This window comes from Cygnus atratus, chromosome 8 (genome assembly GCF_013377495.2).
Source record: "Cygnus atratus isolate AKBS03 ecotype Queensland, Australia chromosome 8, CAtr_DNAZoo_HiC_assembly, whole genome shotgun sequence".
Lineage (NCBI taxonomy): Eukaryota > Metazoa > Chordata > Aves > Anseriformes > Anatidae > Cygnus > Cygnus atratus.
Genome location: NC_066369.1, coordinates 21918730 through 21942671, shown reverse-complemented (window position 1 = coordinate 21942671; position 23942 = coordinate 21918730). Strand labels below are relative to the sequence as shown.

The window sequence follows — 23942 nt, the reverse complement described above, 5'->3', positions numbered from 1 at the left end:
ACACCTTTCTCCCCATTTACCTGCAACACGTGCAATGATTTGCTCCTTGAGTTTAATGCTTGTCAAAGGACTGAAATCAGATTAACAGGGTCTTACTTGCCCAGATTCACCCACCTTTCCCCTACTAACGTACAGGTCTATACTCTCCAGTGATGCCGTACTGCCCTAACTTGCTACAGCCTTGCAATTCTGAGTGCCAGCTCACCAGAGCTCTGATGCCTCTGATGCAAGTTACCTTTGCTCTGCTGATGACACAGTATGAACGTTTAGCCAAGCCTGTCCTTTTTTTATATCAACCTTTTCTCAAGTTTTTTATCTGCTTCCATACATTTTAGTGAGAAATAAAAAGTGGCTGAACTTTTACTTTTTCTGTGGTCCGTATTCCAGTGCTCCTCTTCCTCTACACAGTGGACACTAAATACAGACAGTGTGTACTGCTGCATCATGCAGGTCTCTGAAAGGTTTTCACCTTACTGAATGCAACACGTCAAATCCTCTACCTTACTGTTCTGCTGCCATTTCTGCATCACACTGTTTCTTTCCTTAAAACATCTCCCAAAAATCCTCCTCTCTACAGAGCAAAGCACTTATCCCTTTCTCAGTGTGCAAGTGTTGCCAAAAGACTAACATAACACAGAGCAAATCCCTCTCAGCTGCAGGGAGAATAAGCTTATCTGACCACTGACCCTGGTAATAAATAGCCACTCGTCTTTCATTTACTCACTCTCAGATAAACTCCCTTTGATTTCACTTACTTGAAAGAGGACTAAGCAAGGATCCCAGTGCTTGGCCCAGAGCCTCCAGTCATGCAGGTCCAAGCAGCTCCAGGTCTGACAACGTCTGAAGAAAATCAGAAAGTCTCAAATCCCACCCACGACTCTACCATGGAAACATGTAGTTGCCATCAGAATTCAGGGGCAAACGAAACAGAGGTCAGAATCTGACCCGTTTTTTGAAGGACTGCGTCCATTCCCACAGCAGTCATGTTATTCAGCAGGATGCTTTCATTTCCCTTATCTCTGTCCTGAGGTCGGACTCCTGCATGAAACCACTCGTTTGCAGTGGGGAAGAAGTCTAGCAGAGGGACAGGCCTAATCTTAGACATGGAATAAGCAACAGTGGCGTACAGAGCTCCTAGATCAAATTAAGCATCTCGAGATAAATCCAAGAAAGGAAAAATGCCCCTTTTCTCCAGACAATCAGCAGAGAGAGAACCAGAAACTTTCCACAGAGAGCACTGGGCAGGCATTTGTCATTTTGAACTTACCACACACTGATAAAAATACTAGCACTCACCACCAGAACAAACAGACGCCTACGCCTTATTCCCGTAGCACTGTTGGTTCTCCATCGGGTCAGTTCTTCGAGCTAGGAGACAGCACTTTGTGCATCAGTCTCCATTCGAAAAGGCAGCTGTGCTAGCCACCTGCTCGCAGCTACGGCCAGCAACAACAAGATCTCAGCCTCAAACTGGAGGAGATCAGACTAGAGAGGACAAGACAGATGTTTTCCCGTCACCTGGACCTCATCCTAAAGTATTCAATGAACTTGTTCAGCAGCCTCAAAACCAGCGATGATTCCCTTTGGGAACTTATGTGGAACAGGTAGGGTGTCAAAGGACTGAAAATTGGAGAAAAGTAGTTCCTAGCCCTAGGAAGGCAAAAAAGAGAAGAGACTTGATTTATGATATAAATTCTCAGAATAGAAAGATTAATTATAAAAAATAAAGATAAAAAACCACTGAAGATAAGTACTAATCCAGGTGGATTTGTCAAGAGCATATCATTACTAAAAAATAGTATTTTCTACAGGAAAAACAGATTTTTTTTTTTCTACAGGAAAAACATAGGAAGAAGCAAGACACGGACTGGAATTCAGTAAAGCTTCTGACATATTACTTTCACAAACATGCCAAAGAATGTTACTAATGACACTACTGCGATATGAGTTCTAAAGCGGCCAAAAAAAAACCTAACCAGGAGGAATTCTCAGTGGGCTCATTGTAGAAATGAAGGAAGTATTACATTGGGGTCTACCTAGGAACCAATTCTGTTTAGTGCTTTCATTATCAACCTGGACGATGGAATAAAAAGCATGTTTATTAAATTGCAGAGGACATGTATTTAGAAAGAATGGCAGGTATGTGGGAGAGCTCTGCAGAGAGAGACCTGGAGGCAGAGTGAGCTACAAGCTGAACATTCACCTGCAGTCCCATGCCACCGTGGCAAAGGCAGACACAACAGCGGATGTATAAAGTGTGAGGACTGCAAGGCCAGTGGTTTGTTCCTCTCTATTTCATGTTCTCTGTACATTTGTGACAGCACTCTTTAAGAAAAATGTGAATCAACTGCAAGCTTTCAGAAGAGCAACAGAAATTAAGAGATCTGGAAAACATCACCTACGAGAACTGAAAAAAAAAAAAAAAAAAGTAGCATTTATTCCAAAGAAATGAAGGATAAGGAGCCAACCACAAGAGCATTCAAATAACCTGCAATGCAAGAAGCTCAAGTTCTTCCTGCTCTCTGCCAAGCTGGGCACGGAAGCGTTCAGCTAAGATGACTGCAATCGCTCTTCCCAGACTTCTACCAAGTTTTAGCAAACTGCTCACCATATCTTTCTGGGACCAGAGGACACTGCATTACAACCAATGCTGCATGACTGCAAACATCAGGTAAGAAATTCAATTTGTTTTGAAGCACACCAATCTGTCCTTTGAACTTCTAGCTAAAGGCTACGAGTCCCTACAATAGCATTCAGGTAGCAGGGCACTGATACCATCAGGATATTAAATGCAGACCCTTCCTTTGCCTAGAATGAAGAACAGAACCAGGACAGAAACCACGAAGAAAACTTTTGACTCAATTATTCATGTTACCAAAGGCCACTTGTGCGTGCCCAGAGGCTGACAGGTAACAACAACTGCCCTGTAACAGAAAAATAAATGCAAGTTGGTGCCAGTGTGAGACACAAGCGAGGTACAAGCCCTAAGGCCACCTATATCACAGCTGTATACAATTACATTCACAGACTCTTTCCATTTTGTATATGAACTACCAGCCTCCTATCTTTGTCCCCAAACACATAAGCTAACATCCCACCCTCTAAATATTGATCCATTTGTCTCGTTATTTGTTGAAAAATCATTAAAGAACATCTGAAAACAGAGATATAGGATTTGTAAAACAAGGATCATAGCTAAATAGAGGTCATGTATTCTGGTCTTCAAGGCAACAAACCATCCACTGAATGGGAAGTCAGTCATCACAACCTGATTCTGAGTAGGATGGGTGAATTACAGAAAAAAACCTGTAACAGGTCCACGGTACTAAAGAAGAGCACTAATACAACTGACCAGGACAAAATACTTACATGGGGGAAACAGCAGCTTAACCATTTCAGTCATTTTAAATTAGATTTGATACTGTTCTTCCAGATGATATTTTAGCCAATCCCAAATTATGAATCTCAGTACAGCAATAACTGAGCAATGTATAATGACTTGTGCTATCCAGGAGGTCCCAAACACCCATTCCCTTCCCTTATCATTGTTCTTTTCCTTCCTCTGCTCTTAAACCCTAGGAGTCCAAAAAAACCATGCAAAAGCTGGTCCTTTCATGTACTCTTTAAAATGAAAGTTAAATTCACTATTCACAGCACATGCTACATATTCTTCAATAGAAAGCCTCATCTGTGATGCAAGGTCAGGTTACAGGGAGCAGATGTATTTGTAAAACATATTTAATTAAAACTGAAGTCCATGGACGTAAAAAAAAAAAAGCCTTCACTTAAATGCAGCAGGGCACACAAAGGAACTCTCCTCAGACCAAAACGTGGCAAATATGCCTGTGATATCACGTCTTTACACCACGTCTAATTAGGTGACCTTCACAATGCCAGCTAACAGGGCTCTTACCACTTTCTCCTTGTAAACAATGTACTTCAGCCACTTGAAATCCTGCCATTTGAATCCCGCCAGAACAAACAGGGAATCCTTCTCATACTGTTCCATTTTCTGGATTGCACCTTCAGGATATGTGATCCGGAGAGTTGTCTTGCCACCCACATCTTTTTCAAAGCCCTTCACCGGAGCAGAGTTCAGCCTGTAGGGCAACGAGAGAAGACGCTGTCATGGGTTCCCGTTTACACTCACGCACAATGATGCAGCACCGCTGCCAGCCCCGATCTCTCTGTACACAGCTGCTATGGCAGCAAACATAACCCTTGCAATTCTTCATTGTAAACATTTACAAAGCTTTATTCCAAGTGGCAACAGTTTAATTAAAAGCTATTTAAATTACTTGATTTAATATAACGCAAGCAACTTCTGCACATTCACTCTTGTGATTTAAATTGAGTTGGAAGCTTTGGGAAAAAAAAAAAGAAAAATATTGTCCTTGCAAATTTAGACTTACAAACTAAGCATTAATATTTTAGTGTTCAGTCACTCCTGGGATATCTTGCAGAAGCAAGACCGTACTGGAACAGAGGATGCAGTTCCATGGCAGTTTAAGTAGACTGAAACTGGTCTCGTGCTCCTACACCAGTCCAGAGCTTGCACTGCTCATCCTACCTGCAGTGAGACTGTTCAGTGAACTAAGACAGCTAATGTTTTTTGGAAAAAAAAAAAAAAAAAGAATAAAAAGGAACAGCCTGCACCTGGTTTAGTTCCCCAGACCGACCCATCCAGGAGGTGAGCTGCCCTGCAGTGCCCACACAAGAGAGGTTGGACTGCACACTGGGGTAAGGCTCAGCAGCACTGCAGTCCCACTGACACAGAGGAGATGCTGCCGTGGAAGTGCATTCGGAGGGAATGCTATGTGTTTAGACGTGCTTTTGTTAAAACTCCCCTCAGGAAGTTTTTTTTTCCCCTTCAGAAAGCAAGCTGCTCTGGTGTTAACAGCGATGATGACTTTCGTGACATTATTCAGAACTTCTTTGTGTACATAGGACAGACTATTCAATACCAGAAACACAAAGCTGAGGAAATTTCAAATAACTTGGAATACAAATCCTGCTGACATCAAACAGCAGCCCCTGATGGAACAGCACTGCCTGCTTGAATTATTGCAGCCTTCTTGACTTGCGGTAGTTCAATACACTGGAAAGTGCTTATGGACTGCAAATTTTCTCATGTAGGAATGTTAACAAGGATCTGGATTTGTCTTTTTCAGCCCGTGTAAGCATTTTAGGTGGGAAACCTTTCAGTAGAAGAAAATCCCTCTACAGAATCTGAAATTCAATTCAGAATTAAGGAGAATGAATTCCTGTATACGTTTAGTAAAAATACTTTAACACTGGTAATAAAATATTAAATGGAAAGCACCTTAAGAATCAGCACCAGCAAAATTTAAACAGGAGCTGAAGCCTTTTTTCAGGGCTTATATCCCCCTCACTCATACAAAAACAGTGCTCCCGGCCAGCCTGATCCCTTGTCTTTTCTTCTCAGGCTGACTGAGCGTTCACACGTCCGTCACCTTTACTACGAACATAATTTAACCTTCAAGGCACCGTGTGTGGGCTGGATGACCTTTCATACTGTAAGAGCAAACGGCCCTAAAGGCAACAGATAAATAGTTAAGCACAACATAAAAAAAGCTTGTCAGGCATATTTTCATCTGTCTTCTTGAACTTGAGGGGATGGTTAGTGTCTGTGATCCTTTCAGATTTCGATGTGCAGCTCTTTGGCAGGGGTCTCCCTACTCCCAGCTGCTGGGTTAGCTGTTTCGCTGCTTACCTTGCTAAAGCTCCCCAAACCTGGGATCCCTACTTCGTATCTAGACAGGAAACAAAACAAACCATTTCCCCCAAGTAAAACGAACTCCGGTCTCCAGCAAAGGGCCAGAACATGAGCTGCTGATGGAGTCATAGCACTGGGGTCCTGCTAATGAGCCAGCACCAGCAGCCTGCACCCCTGGGGCAGTGCGGGCAATCGAGCAGGGAGAGTTCTGGCAGCTGCAACCTGCACTCACAAAGGTACACGTTAGGCAGCTTGAGCTTCTTCTCAGGTAGGGCACACTGGTGGCTATGAACACAGCTACATCTTGTACAACTTCTAGGAAGCCAGACCTCCTCATACAGCCCATGGACAGACAGTTTTCTCCACAGGTGAACCCCTATCTCAGTCAGGCGTTGCTGATATACACCTGTTTTCCCCTTTACAGTCTATTCTAAAGAGGCATTTTTACACATTAGAGCACTGATAACTGCTGCAAGAAGCTCCTGCCAGGTAAACAGTGTGACAGCTGGGAATAACATCTGCACTGAAATCTGATAACACCCTGTTAAAGAAAAACCAGCAACAAACTCACTCCACTGTTTTAGAACTGTCAAAGCTGATCTGACTCTCTTTATCACAAGATAAAAAATTTCTTGCTGCAATTAATGGCCCTCACACAGTAAGACATGATGCATAAAAAAAAGCTCCTTATCCTGCTGGATCACTTTTTTGTCTGCAAAGATGTTTCATTTTTTCCCTTAAAACTCATCTCCGAAGTCCCAAATCTGACCCTTCAAAGGAGTTTTGCAACCTATAAAACAGGATGCTATGTACAAAGGGCTTCCCAAGCTTCCACAGGAGAAAAAGGAAGCAAGTGGATGCAGTTAAGAAGTAGTTTGCTCTCACCTCCTCTTTTCCCACATCCAGCCACCTGGCTTCATTTAACCTTTGCAGTTGACTTTTCTCTCCTTTATCCAACCTGCAGCCAGCACAGGTGCTTAGCTGCCCTCTTATCCTCTCAGCTTGCAAACCGACTTAGATTTATGGATGTGGGGAGAAAGAGTTGAACTTTTCATTTGGAAATTAAATAGTAAACCTTCTGATGTAAATTTTAGTGGGTGGCCTAACACAGATGGATTGAAACTGTTCTCTTGCTACTTTGTGAACAGCCTGAGCCCAAGAAGAGGCTACAACTGAATTTTAATAACAGCAGCTGAGATAATTGCAAGCCACCAGACTCTGACAAGCAGTACAAGCTCTTCGCTAGCAAATGATAGTGAGATGAACTGGGAGAAGGGCTGTGAAAGTTTCATCCTGTTCTGAGCAGTCATCCCTGTGTCCAGAGCAATACCGGGGCAGCAGGGAACAGCTCACAGGACCAAAGGACTGAAAAGGATCTTCTTGGTCTTTGTCCAGAGTTGAGAGGGTAGTTGTTATTCTGTGTATGTTCTGTTCTTTTCTCGTGTGCCCATTACTAGCACACAGGAGAGAAAAGAGACCATGCTAAATATCTTCTCTGCACCTTAAATTCTTTTAGTAATCATTTTCTTTGTTCCACATTATCTAAGAACTTGCCATTTGCCACCACATCTCATAGCTGACTAAAATTTGGAGGGGTGAGATTGGTTACATTCCCTTTGATATGAAACCAGTTATCTTATGAAGGAAAAAAACAGTAGCTTAGACTCCATTAAAGCAATTTTTACAAATTTACACTGTGGTTTATCCCACTTTTCCTATTTACCATCATAATATTTTGTTACTCACACTTCAGAACCTGCTACAAAACCATGCATTTTTCCAAGTCAGACAAATAGGTTTAGTTCCCCAGAGCGTATCCTCCTCCCTCCTACACACACTCACTCTCCATTAGCACAGGTATTATATTTGTTAATCTCCAGTCACCCAGAACACCTCCCTGACTTGACAGATTTATTGCTAAGAGTTATGACCAGACCTATGATTTCCCATATCAGCATGTTTTTCAAGCATTCTGAGATGGCGATGATCCAGGTCCTCAGCAAAAGCAAAGAGTCCTAACTTCGACTGTGGTCCTTTCCACTCAGAGCCATTCTGCTCCTGCTACCTTATTCAACATCATCATCCACAGTGAAACAATTGAAATATTCACAGCTTCTAGGGCACACCTACTGCTGTTTAATCATTATGGGGTCCTCACTCAGGGAAGCTTACTGCTTCCTGAGACCCTATGCTGCACAGTTCGTAGTTGTTCCCATCCTAACTGTAAAGTGTGGGTCCTGGGGAACACTACACATATATGACAAACAATTCTTCCGTAGAATTCCAAGAGGATGTACTTGGGAACAGATCTAACAGTACATTTTACTGATTCACCACCTAAGGGCATTATAGAAGAAGCAGGTTTTAAAAAAGAAGCTTGAAAGAGAAGGTTCAAATAGAATAATAGGAGAGAGAACATTCCCAAACAGCTGTGGAAAATGGAATGCTTGAGGAGTGTCCTTACCCTTTGATGTGATCAGCATTTGTAACTTAAACATTTATATATTCTTGATTTTTTTCCTGCACATTAGTTAATGCTTCCATACTAATGGATGTTGCCACTAGTGTACGTTTAACCTTTGCCTGCAGAGCATGCCAACTGATACTGAAACTCAATAAATGATGAGAAAACTGTGATGCCAAAGACTCACCTGACAACAACATCGTAGTCATCAATTTTTAACCCCAACGACTTATTGGCAAGTACTCCACCATTTCCCACAATGATACATCGTCGGCAGCTGAGACTGTGGAGAAAACACAGGGAAGAGGTGATTTTTGTAACATGACTTCAAACACAGAGCTGCACCTATTCAGTTTGCATCCATCCAAGAACTCCAGGAAACCTTTGGGAATATTAAGGATCAAGGGGAGGACAGAGAAACACTTGGATCCCCAGCTCACCCCATCATACCCAGGCATCGCCTGTGATAAACTGCTTTCAACACTTCACTCCATGTGTGGCCTGGTGAGACGGGCTGTCAGGACAAGCAAGTCTTCTCCCCCCACACTCCTTGTAATGATGGGCTTGAATCAAACCCACCTGTTTAGTTAAACCTCTTCATTACTCATTTAGCACTGAAATAGCAATAAGGCAAAGGCTCAGTAAGGAAATCCTCTCTCCGAGCAATTTTCTGAGTGCAGGCAGACCTTGTCAGGTTATCTGGGGTATGCTCACCTTGCTGAGTGCAAAATTGTTGCTGTTCTCATGAGACTTCAAGAGATAGAAAAACACTAAATGGACAGAAAAAGGACCCTACCCCCCCCTCCAGGAGGAAACACATACATAGACATAACGGGTGAGGAATAGGAAGGAAAAATAACCTTAATTAACAGAGAAACAGAAAAGAAAAGGAAGAGAATGGCTTCTCGTGGAGCCATGAGTCACGAGAACTCTTTGCAGCAGATGTTAAAAAGTGATTTTGTTTCGAAGACGGAGAGAGGACTTCTTTCCAGCCATCTAATCCCAAACGCAGCTGGCTCTTCTGGCAGCGTGCCCCCAGCTCTGGTAGTTCGCTGCAGGAATACGTGTCTGCAGAGCCTTCTTCGGAAAGGGTCCAAGGCAATCAGCCGCTTGGAGCCGATCTCTGGGCTAGGCGGCCTGCTTAGTCCCAGGCACAGCTGCCCGGGCTCTTCTGTGCTGCGCTCCAGCCCTGCTGCGGTCGGCCTGAGGAGCCAGCGCGGGGAAAGCTCTGCTTATGTGGGGTCCATCTTTGCAGAGCAGGGCTGGAGCACACTTGAAAGAATCAGCTAAACCACCGAGGGTTACCCTGCTGACAGAGCCATCAGCCGGACATGCGCGCGCAATTAACAGTGCAGCACCCAAAAAACCACTCAGAACAGCTTCCCAAGCCCAGACAGAGCTGCACTGGAGTCCCCAGCCTTTCCAGAAGGAAAACTTTCAAAAACAAGGCAGACACACACCTGCATCCTTAAAGACCAAAGAAGTGTGGATGCTTGTGATAATTAAATCAAGCAATAGAAGAAGACTTTTATAAATAATGGCACAAGGAAAAAATATACAGTTCTGGTGACAAAGACGCAAGATCTGCTTCAGCAGTATATTGTGGCAAAGAAGGAAGGGAGTCAGTCCCAAATGGCATTCGAGTGACAAAGATGGCAATGGCTTTGTCAAAACCTTTAAGGGAAAGGTGCTGCAGGAGGCAAACTGACAGAGACCGTTTGGTTCTGGCCAGGTGAACTTTCCGATGAAAATATACGCATTTTGGATGATTACGATAAGAAAGTTTGATCTCCTAAACAACTGAGCACTGGGCGAAATACTGTAATTTCTCTCCCCATTTGTGTCTGAGCCATGACTTCTCTTACTCTTAGTTTTTGATGAAAATACTGTGCTGACATCCAAAAGCTCCAAGTTACAGACACTGCTCTACCCACTTACTGTCAGGGTTTGAGCTTTTACTGATTTCGAATGCAGATGTGTTTGTTTCGGCCTCAAACCACTTAAGCACATTCTTCCCTTTTCTGCTAAATTAAAGCACCATCTACTGTCAGCAGTCCCTTCCACATCCGCATGTGACCCTCTCACTGACAAACCACTGCATGTAAACATCTGCCTCGAGGTGGATCATCAGTCCCAGGGCAGACTGGTGAGCACGAGCTGCTGCACGAGGGAAGAGCCAGTTCCACCAGCCAAAGCCGTTCGAGTGGCCTCTCTTGATGGCCCCGTTCCCACACAGTACTTGCAGACCGATCAAAGCCCATTCTTAACTTTCTGTTGACCATACGAACTGGATCGAGTTCATCGCATGTCTCACGCGATGGCAGCTCTCCTAGATCTTGAGTCACATTTGCAGCACCTCTCTGAACCCTTTTCAACTTCGCCCCAAACCTCTGAAGCACTGCCTCTGGAGCACCAGCATGCGGAGCTAATGCTGCTCAAAAGCAGGGTCCCTTTCATACAGAGATTTTATGTAGATCACCTCAGTGCTCATTTCATAGTCATGGGCTGGCAGAATATAATCCTCACCTTGTAAATGTGATCTGCGTTGTCCCCTCTGAGATGTCTGACTTTTGGGTTGGCTCATTAAAGAAGCAGAGGTCTAGACTGACCCAAAACTCCTACTCCTTACTGCCCCGGTCTTTGGCTCTAGCAATTTTTAGTGCAATTTTACATTTCCTGCAAATCAGTCTTAGTCACTGAGAATACCTGCCAGCAGGCTGACACCAGAAGTGTCACTAAAGGATTAATTCTCAACCCTGACAGTAGCTTTTTGAAGCTGTGTCTCATATTCCATTCCTAAAAAGCTGGTATGTCTACAAAGATGTTGCATAGAATCAGAACAAAATGCTGGACTAAGACATAAATAATGCCTATCTTTAAAAGGTTACCTTTATCAAGTTTCTACTTTATCAAGCTTCTACTTTATCTTAAAAAAACAAATCACACCTACATGACAAGATTTTATTTTCACAAAACCCAAGATAACTAACATCAATTATGCTGCCGTCCTAGCTCTGCCCCATATCAAACTTCCCAGTGTTCTTCCTGCAAAAAAGAGCAAATCAACTTACAAAACCAACCTCTCATCTCCTATATTTCCCCATAAATAGCACGTTTGCTGTTCTAGCCAACATTCCAAGAAGGGTTAAAAAGCAAACAGTAATAATAAAAAGAACTCCTTACTTAACTCCTTAAATACTCTCCAGCGCTTACTGATATAATTGCTATTTAACATCCTGACAGTTTCTAATAAAAATATAGAAAATGTTTCATCATTGCTGTAAAATGGGACACCATCACTCTCTCTTTATCCAAAAAATCAATCTCCTCAAGTCTGCAGATCAAATTTTCATTTCTTTCTGACACTAAGGTCTCATCTTCGATCTTCTAATGGCTTTTTCTTAATTTTTTTTAATAAGTACTTTACATACTGTCACCACCATGCCAAAAGTATGTGCTGCACACCCAGAAAGCAGAAGTTGGGTGCAGATGGCATTCCTCAGGTGCACATGATGAAGGTATGCTGAGTGTTGGACTTTGCCTAGGTTCTGTGTGTTGGGCACTTACGTTAAGTCTGGGCAACCAGGACTGTTTGGCTCAAGAGAGGCAGAAAAGTGAGCTGGCTCAGTCTCACCAGCTTTGGCAATCACACTGTGGGACACAGAAGACTGTAGGGCTACCCTGATGGCGCTGCAAAAGGGAAACATTCAGCAGTGACGTGTCAGGCATCAAATCTGACCAGAAATTTGGACACTCAGCACTGGTGTAGCTGAATCCCTTCACAGCGAGCACCGACTGATGGTGCCTGAGCGCAGCAAACCCACAAAGACACTGCTGGCTCCAGGCAAGTTTCTGCCGTGCAGGCAGCATCAGTTCCCCAGCTCAATTGTTTCCCCCAAACGGTGTGCAAACACCTTTGGGTTTGTTTACATATCACGTCAACCCTGGATGTCTTTTCCAGAACAGCTCTAATACTGAAACGTCCGACACGGCCCAGGTTCCAGTTTGCTACCAGGGTGGTATGAAGGAGGGTCACGGACTTTCCACGCCAGACTTTCCCAAAAGCCCTAAGCTGGGAACTGGAGCCAGATGTGCAGCCTCTGACACAGATGCTTAGAGGTTGAGTTCATCTACACCAAAACCAGAATTCACACAGACCTTCTTGAACAATGCGGTACTGTAAACACGTGTATGCATTGTAGCAATTGCTACTTCCTCTTCCTCCCTTGTCAAAACCCTTTAGGGATTTGTAAGGGAAAAAAAAACACAAAGCCTTCCATTACGCAAGTTTGGAACCAAAGGCTTTGAGGAAAGATATAACAGAGTAATTAGAAAAAAATACGTCTTTAGGGCAGCGGGTGCTTAGGGAGGTGTAGCACGTTCTGGTTTGGTCTGGCTGCTGCTACTTAAACTGGTCCTACCAACCTGAGATGGGGACACCGACACTTCCTCTCCTCTTCTACCAGGTTCCTTCCTCACTTGTTAGTGTGTACGCTGTGCTAGTAAATATTTAGTTAGAAGCTTAAACTCTTGGTTTCCCTTCATTACTATCCGGAGGCAATACAAAATGGTCAGTTAGATTTTTGGATTTATGTCATTCCTATGAAATTTATAGGCAGTCACCACAGAAATTTAAACCAAAAATCTGTTGAAGGCCAGCTAGCAAAAGAGCTGGGCAACTGGAAATCAAGCTCGATTTGCAGAATGAGGGGTAGGCCGCTGGAGGAACCACTAAAACAAACAGCAAAAACATCAAGGATATAAATGGGCTTGGAAAAGCCAGAGGACAAGATAACTCAGAAGTGTCAAAGACAAGGCCCATGAACACCTGTGTTAGGGACAAAGACAGGCCAGCACCGAAGGAAGAGGACACTAATTCCACAGGATGCCCCCTGGATCTCCAGCCTTCTTCAGAAAAGCTCAGTGCTGAGTTGCAACTACCCCACAAAGAGAGCTGCAACGTTACCTACCTCCTGCCCTGGAACAGCAGCATGTTCCCAGAAGCAGTACAACACAAACGTGCCATAATAAAGCTGACATGAAGAACAGCTAAGAAAGCACAGCATCACTTGCACTGTTACAGACTTGAACTGTAGCATTTGTTCACATGCCCTCCAGCTGCTGCTAGTTATTAACACAACTCTGTTCACAATGGAGGGATTAGTTGGAGTGAGTTGACAAAGCTGTTTTGGGATGATGAAAGGTGTACGCATACCCGGAAGGACTGAGTTTGCCTCATTTCAGCACCACATCGGTACATTGTGTCAGGAAAGGTGCATCAGGATGCCCTTTTGGCACAGGGGTAATCAAACAAACAAGTTCACTTCCAGGGCTAGGACGTAAGCAAAGGTAACATCTCAAAGGGGTAGCTTTGTGAAGGAGCTCAGAAATGGAGAAGCTTAGGTGGGGACAAGACTGAAGGCTTGGTGTAGGTCCCCCCCCCATACAGCCCTAATCTCCTCCTTCCTTCCTATGCTCTCACGCACTGCTCTGACCTCACCTCCCCTGCCTTTCCCTCCCTTCCCCCGGGAAAGCTGCGTTCAGCGTGTGGTTACATGAACACTTGCTTCAATAGACTGAGCAGTGCTCACCCTCCCCACCCATCCCTAGCCCTCTGCCTCTCATGCTGCTGCTCCAGCGCTGTGCCAGCGCCACTGCTCAGTGGGAGGAGAGCTCTATAAGTGAGGTCACTGAAACGATCTAGGTTAGGAGAGAAACCTTTAAAATAGGCTCACTTTAAACTCCCTTCAGACAAGATATTAGAAAAGATGTCTTTACCATGAAAGTGGCCAAAGACTGGAACAGGGTTCCTAAAGAGGCTGTTGATGCCCCATGCCTGTCAGTGTTCACAAGGTATTTGGATAATGCCTTCAGGAACATGCTTTAAATTTTGGTTAGCCCTGAGGTAGACCACTTCAACCAAGGCAGTTGGACTTGGTGATCTTTGTACGTCCCTTCCAACTGACCTACTCTCTTCTAAACAACACCAGCAGCACGAGGAGAGAGTAGGAAACTACACCCTGAGAGCAGGCAGCAGAAGCAGCAAAGATAGCTTCTTCAGCTGGCATAGCCAACAGAGAAAATGTTGATGCAACTCCATCCTATCGAGAAGGTGAACCTGGAGCATTTTCCCTAATGCTAGAATCAGCTTACTAGGCTTCAGAAAGCCTACAAGTGGAAGGGCTGACAAGATGTCCTAGTCTGCCCCGTTGTACATTGCAGACTTGCTGCATCTCTTACCTAATGCTGTCACAAGGCATTTTTTTCAGCCCATAAGTTAGGCCATCTCCAGTTGCTGCAAGGAGACGAGCAAAGGGGAGAGAGCTGGACTTTCTCCTTGACTAGCAAGCAGAGAGGGAGTGATCCAAACCTGGAGCTGGAGTCCCTGCTCCCCACACACTGGAGCTGTCACAAAAAGGAACTGTTGGATCTGCTTTGAGCTGGTGCCAAGATCAGAAAGTAGACAGCCTTCCCTCAAAAGCCTGTTCCATCAGCTGTTTTGGAATCCAAAAAAGTGCATGCCCCTTGCTGCCAGCACTGTAATTCATCAATAATCACACCAGAAGAACATTTTCGGAAGTATAACCAAACCCCTTTGTTGCAACTCCATCTACCTACTGCTTTAGGTTCTCACTTTGCAGCTTGTTATCCCAAGCCTTCCTTGCCCCTTTCTGCTACACCAGCTTCAATTTTTATCTCTTCCTCTATAAGACTGGCTCACTTGGAAATGCCACAGGAGGTATTTGATCCCAAAGCATGCACACAGCCGCTGGAATCAAGCACACAAAGGAGTGCTATCTCACCTAGCTGCCATCCCCATCAGAGGCTGACTCAGGAAACAGGTGAGAAATGACAAGGAAAATCACGTTCACTTCATTTGAGGAAAGAAGCACCTACTGCCCAGAGATACGGACGCATGAAGCGGCCCATTTGCCCAACTGAACGGGGAAAACAACATCCAGAGATGACCACAGACAGCAGTAATCCACCTGCTCCCATCAGCTCAGAAGATACGTTATGCCTTCTCCTACGATGCCTGCTTGACTGCAGCAGTGCATTGCAGCACCCTGTACTCAGGGTGCCAACATACACAGTTTGCACAGCCCCAGAAGGGACTATCTCCCTGCAAATGGCTTCTAGGCTGCTAAAAGAAATATGTACTAGACATCCAAAGTCCACTGCTCTGTATTTACCACAGAAGTTCCCAAGTAAACAGTATTTCCCCAATCTATGTATTTACAAGCACACAAACCTAAGTGTTAGGTCTTTCCTATCTCTACACCAAAACCATTATAAAGAAAACAAAATAAAGTGAGCAGCTTGTGCTAGTGTGGCTGTATCTCACAACCTCTTGAGAAATTACTTTAAGAAACAAAACAAAACAAAAAGACAACACCCCAAACCTCAAAAAACAGGTGAGCAGCAAGAGTAGCTACTACATTAACTCTCACGGCACGAATATTTCACCTGCCTCCATGTCATTAACACTTATTTCCCATGAGCAAACTTCTGAAAGAGCCTATATGTAGATTTTTCAACAGATTAAAATCTTAACTCTCCAACCAGAGCTGAGATAAATCCCAGATGGGTGAGACTCAATTGTGTGTAAAATCTCAAAGGTCATTTGTAAAATGATTTTGCCTTCTGGACATCATTTCCCAAATTAATCCATATTCTAAAGGCTAAGTGTATCCGGCATTGCTGTGAGAGAAGACAAACTTCAAAGCAACCTAAATTAGCACATGGATTGCAAAAAAAATAAAAAATAAAAGAATAAACTTTCAACATAGAGATGAACTCCCAACTCTAACTATAGTTGGCAAGCTCTACAATCAACGTGCGAGATGTGGAGAGCTATGGAAAGGCTGGAAAAGCTTCTCAACTTCGTCATGGAAAAGTGGACGGAAAGGGTTTTGGGCCAGGAAATAAAACCAAGGTGTTTAGAAAGCAGGAATTGTGTTGCTAGCCTGCGTTCAAGGAAGCACCACTGCTTGGAAAGGAGTAGTATGAGGACTTTTGAAAGAAATCGCGTCCCAGTGAAAAACTCTGACAACTTCTTAAGGAAACCACCTCCAGTCCGGGAGGTGGCACTAAACCAGAACTGCAGGGCAAGGGAAAGGAATGACAGTAAAGCAAGGATAGGAAAGACTAAAGGAGTATCATTGGGAAGTTGCTCATTAACATGTCAGTGAGTCTCAGTAGCAATCTCTACAATAGGACTGAAGAATCAAAGGAGCTTCTTCCAAAGGCATCGGTCCAAATACCTCAGGACCCGAGAGAATTGCTATCGCATCCTGGCACAGGCTGGGACAACACAATCACACATTCCTGCTTTAAGAGTGAGGAATTCACGAAACATTGTTAAAACAAGCCAGCCCCTTCTTTCCCGCTAAGAGGTTCTTGTGATCCTATTTCTTTGTCAGAAAGGCTGAAAAAAAATGTGTTTATTGAAAACCAGCTATTTACTTATTTGAAAAATAGGCAAGAGAGTGTACTGTGATACCACAGGGAACAAAAGACTAGGAAATAGCCAAAAGGTAAAGGCTTTTTTTCCACTTATGCTTGACTTAAAGGCCTCCAGAGTTTACAGATTTACTGGAAAGAAGACTGTTTCCAGCTCCTGATCCACCTCCAAAGCACAGGCAATCTCTGGCAACATTTATTTAGGACAGGGAAAATAATTGCTTCAATTCCTCCTACTCTAAAAGGTCTCATCTTACCTGTCAAGAGCTGGAGTTAGACGGTAATCTTTGGTTGCTGACAGGATGGCTTTGATCAGATTATCTGGGGAGAAAGGAAGAAGACATTAGGAAGAACTCACTTCGAGCGGAAATGAAAAACAAAGGGATGTAAAGCTTGCGAAGCAATTACTTGGAGGGACTGAAATAAGGTTCTCATCACGAATAACTACTTGAACTTGCATATTCCTATTTCATTTGGACAACAACCTTCACACACTGACTGCAAAGACACATGATGTGCCAAATTCTGACAGAGTACACCAGAGACTTGCACAGAGAGGGTGCAAGGAAAAAAATTCCAGTTTAAGGCAGTGGTTTCACACCCACTTCCCTGGGATTGCAGTCCCACAACCACTTCAGACATGAAAAAGCCAATACCACTGCCAGTGCTTGCTTCATGCAAGCTTTTACGCAGCTGAGTGGTGAACTGGATGCAGGAACAGAAACACATTGAAATTAATGCTTTCTATTTTGCTGGGTTACTTTTAGTTTATACATTAAGCTTAGTTAGATTTTGCTTTCATATTTGTATTTACTTTTTGTTTAGTTTTATTTTGCTTAGTTACTTTTAGTTCAGTTCTTCAGTCTGGCTTTCTTCATGGTAGAATCCAATTAAACCATCACAGCTGCTTAAAGAAATGCCCAAGGAGCCACAAAGCCTAAACTGATACCCAGAGAACACTGCAGCAACCAGATGGTGTTAGTTATGCAAGCATAGACACATGCCCATATTAAACGTATTAAATTACAGAAGCACAATGATTACACATAAATAAATCTATAAACTCTGGAAGCTGTGCAGTCTGCTTCCTCCTAGATTCGTCCTCCATATCAAGTTTCTCCAACCTCTCTCCCCCGTAAAGATCCAAACTCCATCACGTCCAGTCCAAGGGGCAGCAACGCTCTGGCTAGCCTGGGTTTACGGATGTACCGGTAACTTCAGAATGGCTGCACCAGGTCAGACAAAAAGTCTGTTTGTCTCCAAATCCTGGCTCTAACTGCTGCCTTAAGCAGCTGCCTAAGAGCATAAGAACAAAGCAAACAGACATAGTGCTTCTCTCAAATGCTCCTCTAGCATTTAGTTATTTTCAAATCAGGGATTTTGCACATCAGGTATAGCTTCTATGGATCTGGCAACCTGTGGTGATTTCTGTTCTCTGAGCTCAGAGTCCTCCTGGATCCATATGGACTCTCTGTCACTTCCCTTTCCTGATTCTGAATCTGGCTTCTCCTACCTTCATTTATATTGGAAAAGACTGTGAACAATCAGTCCCTTCCACTTTCCCCAGGAGATTATAGATATCTGTCATATCCTTTCCCTAAATGCATTGGTCAACTGGTTCAAAGGTTCTTAGGAAACAACCAGTCCAAAGGAGCAAATAAGTGTCATTTCTTTATACAAGATTAAAAGTGACACAGCAACATTAAAAAGATTGACATCAATTGATTATTTACAGTGAACTTTAATATTTTTCCTGACACTACTTCGGGCATCTGGCGCAGTTAGGGGGTGTCCCTTTCAAACAGGGATTTCTGTTCTTACGTGCTGGTTTTGCTCCATCACTGCAGAAACCGCAGGATGAGGATGTGGGACAAACACAGGCCTGAGGCAGCCCACCTGCCCAATAACCAAGCCTGACAACAAACCAGTGAGACATGAGGCAGACATACAAAGGTGATAAACAGAAATGACTAACGGTTACTTTAAATTTGGGATTTTTTGACATGGCATTACTGACAGCCCCTGCCAACTGTTGCAAGCTGGGAACTGCGATTACTTTCAGAAGATCTTATTTTTGGAGTAGAGTACGGAAAAAAAGCAATTTGTAGAGTAAAAGCAACATATTTTGCTAACAAAATAGTGTTGCTTTTTAAATTTTTCCTTCATTTGAAGAATTTTTTCTGACACGTTGATAGCAGACTCCCTCTCCAACAGGAATGCTATTTCCCTAAGTCTTCTGCAACAGCAGTAGGTTGCTGTGACCTCTCATGGCACCATGCCACAGTCCTCTCCTTGGCCTGTCTCTTCCGTGGATGGTATACCTTACTGTGGTTGTTTTCCCATACTCTCAGAAAAATGAGATCAAAGGATCACATGTCAAGGGCTGCAGCCTCCCATCTACCAAGCTTTTGTTATGCCAGGTTTGCTCTACCACCCACAGATTAACACCCTGCACTTCTTGGAGGCCATCCGTTACATTATATTAAAAAGCACATGGGATAGGGTTGACTAATGCACTCAAACAATTCTGTTTTTCACATCTTGCCAGCTAATTAGTAATGCCTTCATAGTGAACATTCAGGAATGAAATATGACTACTTTAGGACTGGATATGGCAGTGTTTGGGGTTGGGATGCTCCCCATTCCCATCATCCAGAGAGAACACACAAACAAAACAAACAACAATATAGGATATTCAGTAAAGTTTATGAATAGTGAAACGGGAAACAATTTTTTAGCAACCCCCACAATCTAACACATTGCACCTGAGAGGTTTGGAAGTTGCACAAATCACAGCGTTATCATTCAAACCTGCTGACTGAAGCTCAGGAAAAGACAAAGTTCTTCACTGCCAAGCCTTGATGCACGGCAGGAATGAATGTGGCACAGATGCCCTCAGTGCTGGTTTCTCTACTCTAACATCCTCACTGGAAGTCAGGTACAGGAGCCACAAGCACTAGCAGGAAAGGCTGAGCAGGGGAGAGGCACTAGATATTTTCAACTGAGCTGAACTCAGCTAGAAGCTGGACACTGCACTGCTGCTGAGGGGGGCATTTGCATTTGGCACCAGTGACCTACTTGCAGTGAACAGAGCAAAAACCAAAGGACTCTGAACAGAGCAGTCCAAGAGCAGTGTTTTGGAAGAGCACATTTTATTTCCGATAACTGTCAGTTTTTCTCAATCTATTTTACTATTTTCTTTAAGGGCACCGATTGTGTATTGCTTTAACACGGAACCATGCTCAAAAGAAAGACTGTTTTATTAGGACAACAGCTATACAAACAACTTGTGGGTTTCTTTTTGGTAGATGGGTCACCCAGGTTGTGAATAAAGCGAGGCATGGATGCAGACACAGTGCCAGCCCAGGCACAACTTCTCTCGTGCTTGGCAAATGAGGAGAGCAGACAAAGTGGTGGGTGTGCTCTGCCTCGTACACCAGTGCACCGAGGAGGGGCCGGGAGGGGCCTGAGTATACATGTTCTGAGTACTACAAAAGATAAAAATCCTTCCTGTTACAAGCAACAGGTATGCGTGCACTCACCTCTCGCTTCCAGGGCCCAGGCACGCAGCCAGCTCAGGTGTAACAGAACTCATTAGCTCAGACACATCCCCATTCAGGCAGGTCTCATTCTTTGCGAACCATTTCCTAGCTGGAAAAGTTTCAGCTACTTTTGTTCGGTGCAGAACCCCAGCGAACCAGCCCTGCAGACATGTCTTGGCACCACACGCCTAGAAACACAAACCCTGGAGGGCACGGTGCAGAGACTGCAGGGCCGCACGGCAGGTCAGCTCCGACCAGGCAGAACTTGCCACCTGCCTTCACTGCGGGCACAAAGCGGGCTCGAGGAGACACAGATCACCCAAGAGCCATTCAGGGGCCACAGTTTTGGGAACTGCTTGGAGGCTTAGGAAAGCCAACAGCAGTAACACTTGCTGTGCACTGTTCTTCCGTTCATACTGTAAGATTCAAGGCAAGTATTACCAATACTAAATCCTTTCTTCAGACCATAGGAAAACACTGATGTTTAAATGTCAGTGCAATCATCCTGCAGATGTTGGCTGTCTTGGGAAAGGAAAGCATCTCAGCACGGCTTTTCTTAGGATCAAAATCACACAAATGAGAACAAACTAGATCCTACAAGTGACAGGGACACAAATACCTTAATTATTCGTATTTGTGTTTTATTTCCTAGACAACACACATTTTAAATTAATTTTTGTGTGAAAAGATAAGTTAAAATAATACAAGCTTTCCCCATATCTAACAGCCTGTGATTCATCCCTCAAAGTCAGAGTAATGCATTCCTCCCTTCTGCCCTGGGAGGCAGAGCACGCTGCCCAAGAAGAAAGGAGGACAAAACACAAGAGCAACCCTTTGTCCTTCCCACCGATCAGCTTAAGAAGCAGTGAGGATAAAGACGGGTCTCCCACCAGCACTGAGCTGGATGGCAATCATTTTGTCTCCCTTGCAAACAAGTCAATGATGCATGAGCTACATCTCGGCAGCTCTTTGGAGGGCACAGTCACCAAAGCCCCCACTTTCTCCCATTATTAAATAACAAGCACATCACCAGGGCAAGCGATCTATGACAGCTTTCCACAGCTAAAGTTTCTGTTTATTATACTTTTTCTCTTGTCATGGAGAATTTAGGTTACTGGGGAGCAAGGGAGATTGTTTAACCCATTTGTCTATCAACCACTATGCGCACTCTATTACTATACAAACAGAGCAATAAGCCTCTGCACATTTTCCTCCTACCTAGAGGAGGAGTTGACTAAATTTATCTAAGAATCCCAAGTTATCATGACACATTCTATCAGTTTTCCTTATAACATCAGAAGATTCAAAAGCATCTCAGGACTGCACAATTTCTCTGAACTCAAGTACATCTTGACTTCAGGTTGACCCTGAAATTTTCAGACATTTGGAAAAACTATAAGTAAATAGTTCGAAATTAGGCGGGCAGTGACCACACAGTGAGAACCAGCCCGAGTCTGAATTCTAGCATTTTTATCTGTTATTTATGTGGAAGACTGGAGACCTTCACTGTAAATGTCAACAACACTTAACACTGTTGTTTCTAATGCATAAGCTTCTTGCTAGTATCATAAAAAAATGGAGACCTTTTCACTCCACAGGCCGCACTGCAGCCATCTCACAGGATTCACCTTCTGCCTGCCTTACAAGCAAACACATTGAGCTGCTCACGCACTCTCAAATGGCCGAGAGAAGAGGCTATTTTTCAAATATTCCACACCAGCCATCTTCCTCTCAAATCAGGAAAGTCTACATGCCCTTACTGCCACCAAAAAGAACTTGAATAGCATGTCCCAGGGTCAGGGAACTGTGTTCTTCTGTGGTGCTCTGCAAGCCCTGGTTGGTGCCCACTTCCACGTGTGGTCACCCAGCCTCCTCACCTCCAGCCACCACTTGTACAGGATGCTGGGCATGAACTTCAGCTTTTGGGAATCCACTGACTAGAGTTAGGTTGACAGACAACCCTGAGGCATGCCATCTTCTCTGCATATGGTCACTGTCCCCATGATAATGGAATGTCACGTGCCTGTCAGCTTCGTGGGGGGAGCAGGCTAAATGCTATTTAAGCTATGGATGAAACAAATCTCAATATTTGCAAACAAGACATAAGCACAAACCCAACCCATATTTTATTTTATTTTTTTACGCTACCCGATATAACCCAAGTTTATCCCCATATAAAGTCCTTCTTTGGCATTTTTGTCCTTAGCATCTCACTCTGTATGGGATCTGAGGAGTAATGTTATAGATAGTCAAAAGCCATCTGGACACAATCCTGGGTAATGTGCTCCAGGGGACCCTGCTTGAGCAAGGGGGTTGGACTAGGTGACCTCCAGAGGTCCCTTCCAACCTCAGCCATTCTGTAATTCACCCCCCTGGTGCTCAGCACGAGGCCATGGCCTCAGCTCCCACCACATACTGTCTTCCAGCTCCCTCCAGAAACACCACATCCAGCTGTAGCCACACAACATCATTTGTATTTTAGAGAAGCTAAGAACGCAGCGAGTAAAACAGATATCAAAGCGAGTCTGAAATTCCTCGCAGCACTTCTTGTTATTGATCAGCTAACTTTATGACGTCTGTGCAGGAGAAAGCAGCTACAAAGACTTCCAGAACTTCGAAGCATATTGCTAACATGTGAACTGGCTCTTCGAGGCAGCTCACAACAGACTGCAGGGGTCTGTCCCCACATCAGCTCGTGCGTAAACACAAGACAGTGCTTTCTTAAGGTCATTGCTGTGCCAGATTTAGGTTGGCTACTTGAGATACACTTTAACAAAAGCACTTCAAGCCATCACTACTTCCAATAGCACAATACTTCGATTGATGATTTTTAATCATATTAATAAACATGTATTTACTGTTGCATAGATACAAAATACAAATCAAGAGACAGAAAAAAAAAAAAGCCTGAAGAAGCAATAACAATTTTAGGAAAACCTGGCATGTATTAAATGTAAGCTCGGGAAAGCCCTTAAGGTCTTTTTTTTTTTTGTTTTTTAATAAGATATAAATAAAATACAAAACATTTGGACTCTTGATTTACATCGTAGTTTTAGAGCCTTTAGGGATTTTTTTTCAAGCTTTTCTTCACAACCAAGAGTTTGTTTTTTCAGAATACAAGTTTAGTTCCCAACATAATCCCAGGGCTTGGAAAGTTGGAGCATTAATTTGAAAAACAATTATGCCAGAAAATGGGCAGCATTTTGCAATAGCCATGCATTAACCATTTTGATCCAAACTCAAGTCTGATGCTCAGGAAGCAATAAAGGCTGTAGAAACAGGCTAATTCACGGCAAATGAAAGTGAACCTTGAAGGATTCATAACATGCTGTCCAAAGACAAGAGGGAAAATAAATACAGTTGTTAAGAGGGCTGTTCTTCCTTTTGTTGCTGCATTTTTGATGCCCCTTCACAGTGACCAGGCAATGTCTTCAAGGACAAAAACCTCATCAACAACTACCACAGTGATTTCTAATTCTCCTGAGCCTTGCAGAACCATTACAATATGGCACTTAGGACAGCTAGAGAACACCTGCTCTTCCCTCTAAGAGGTAAAAGATAGGGATAACATCCATGTCTCAATTGCGTTTCAACACTCCTAGGAAGAACCTCAATTTGGAGTCACTCAATTAACTGGGAACTTGGGGTTCGAGATCTCCCTCAGGCACATTTTGCTTCTCAGCGGGTTAGGAGAAGAACTATTCTTTAAGTACATTCAACAGCAACACATTAATTT

The 23942-nt window shown here is 43.7% G+C and overlaps 1 protein-coding gene across 9 annotated transcripts in view; it reads right to left on the bottom strand.

Annotated features, from left to right (window-relative positions):
* The window catches only part of ST3GAL3 (ST3 beta-galactoside alpha-2,3-sialyltransferase 3), a 175214-nt gene that overhangs the window by 41106 nt on the left and 110166 nt on the right, over positions 1–23942 (bottom strand). For all 9 annotated transcript variants that reach the window (XM_035537650.1, XM_050712287.1, XM_050712286.1 and 6 more), the window contains 3 exons: positions 16922–16985; positions 8389–8484; positions 3914–4100 (listed from right to left, as the gene is read on the bottom strand). In XM_035537650.1, the coding sequence (XP_035393543.1) occupies positions 3914–4100; positions 8389–8484; positions 16922–16985 (347 nt within the window). The remainder of the gene's footprint in view (positions 1–3913; positions 4101–8388; positions 8485–16921; positions 16986–23942) is intronic.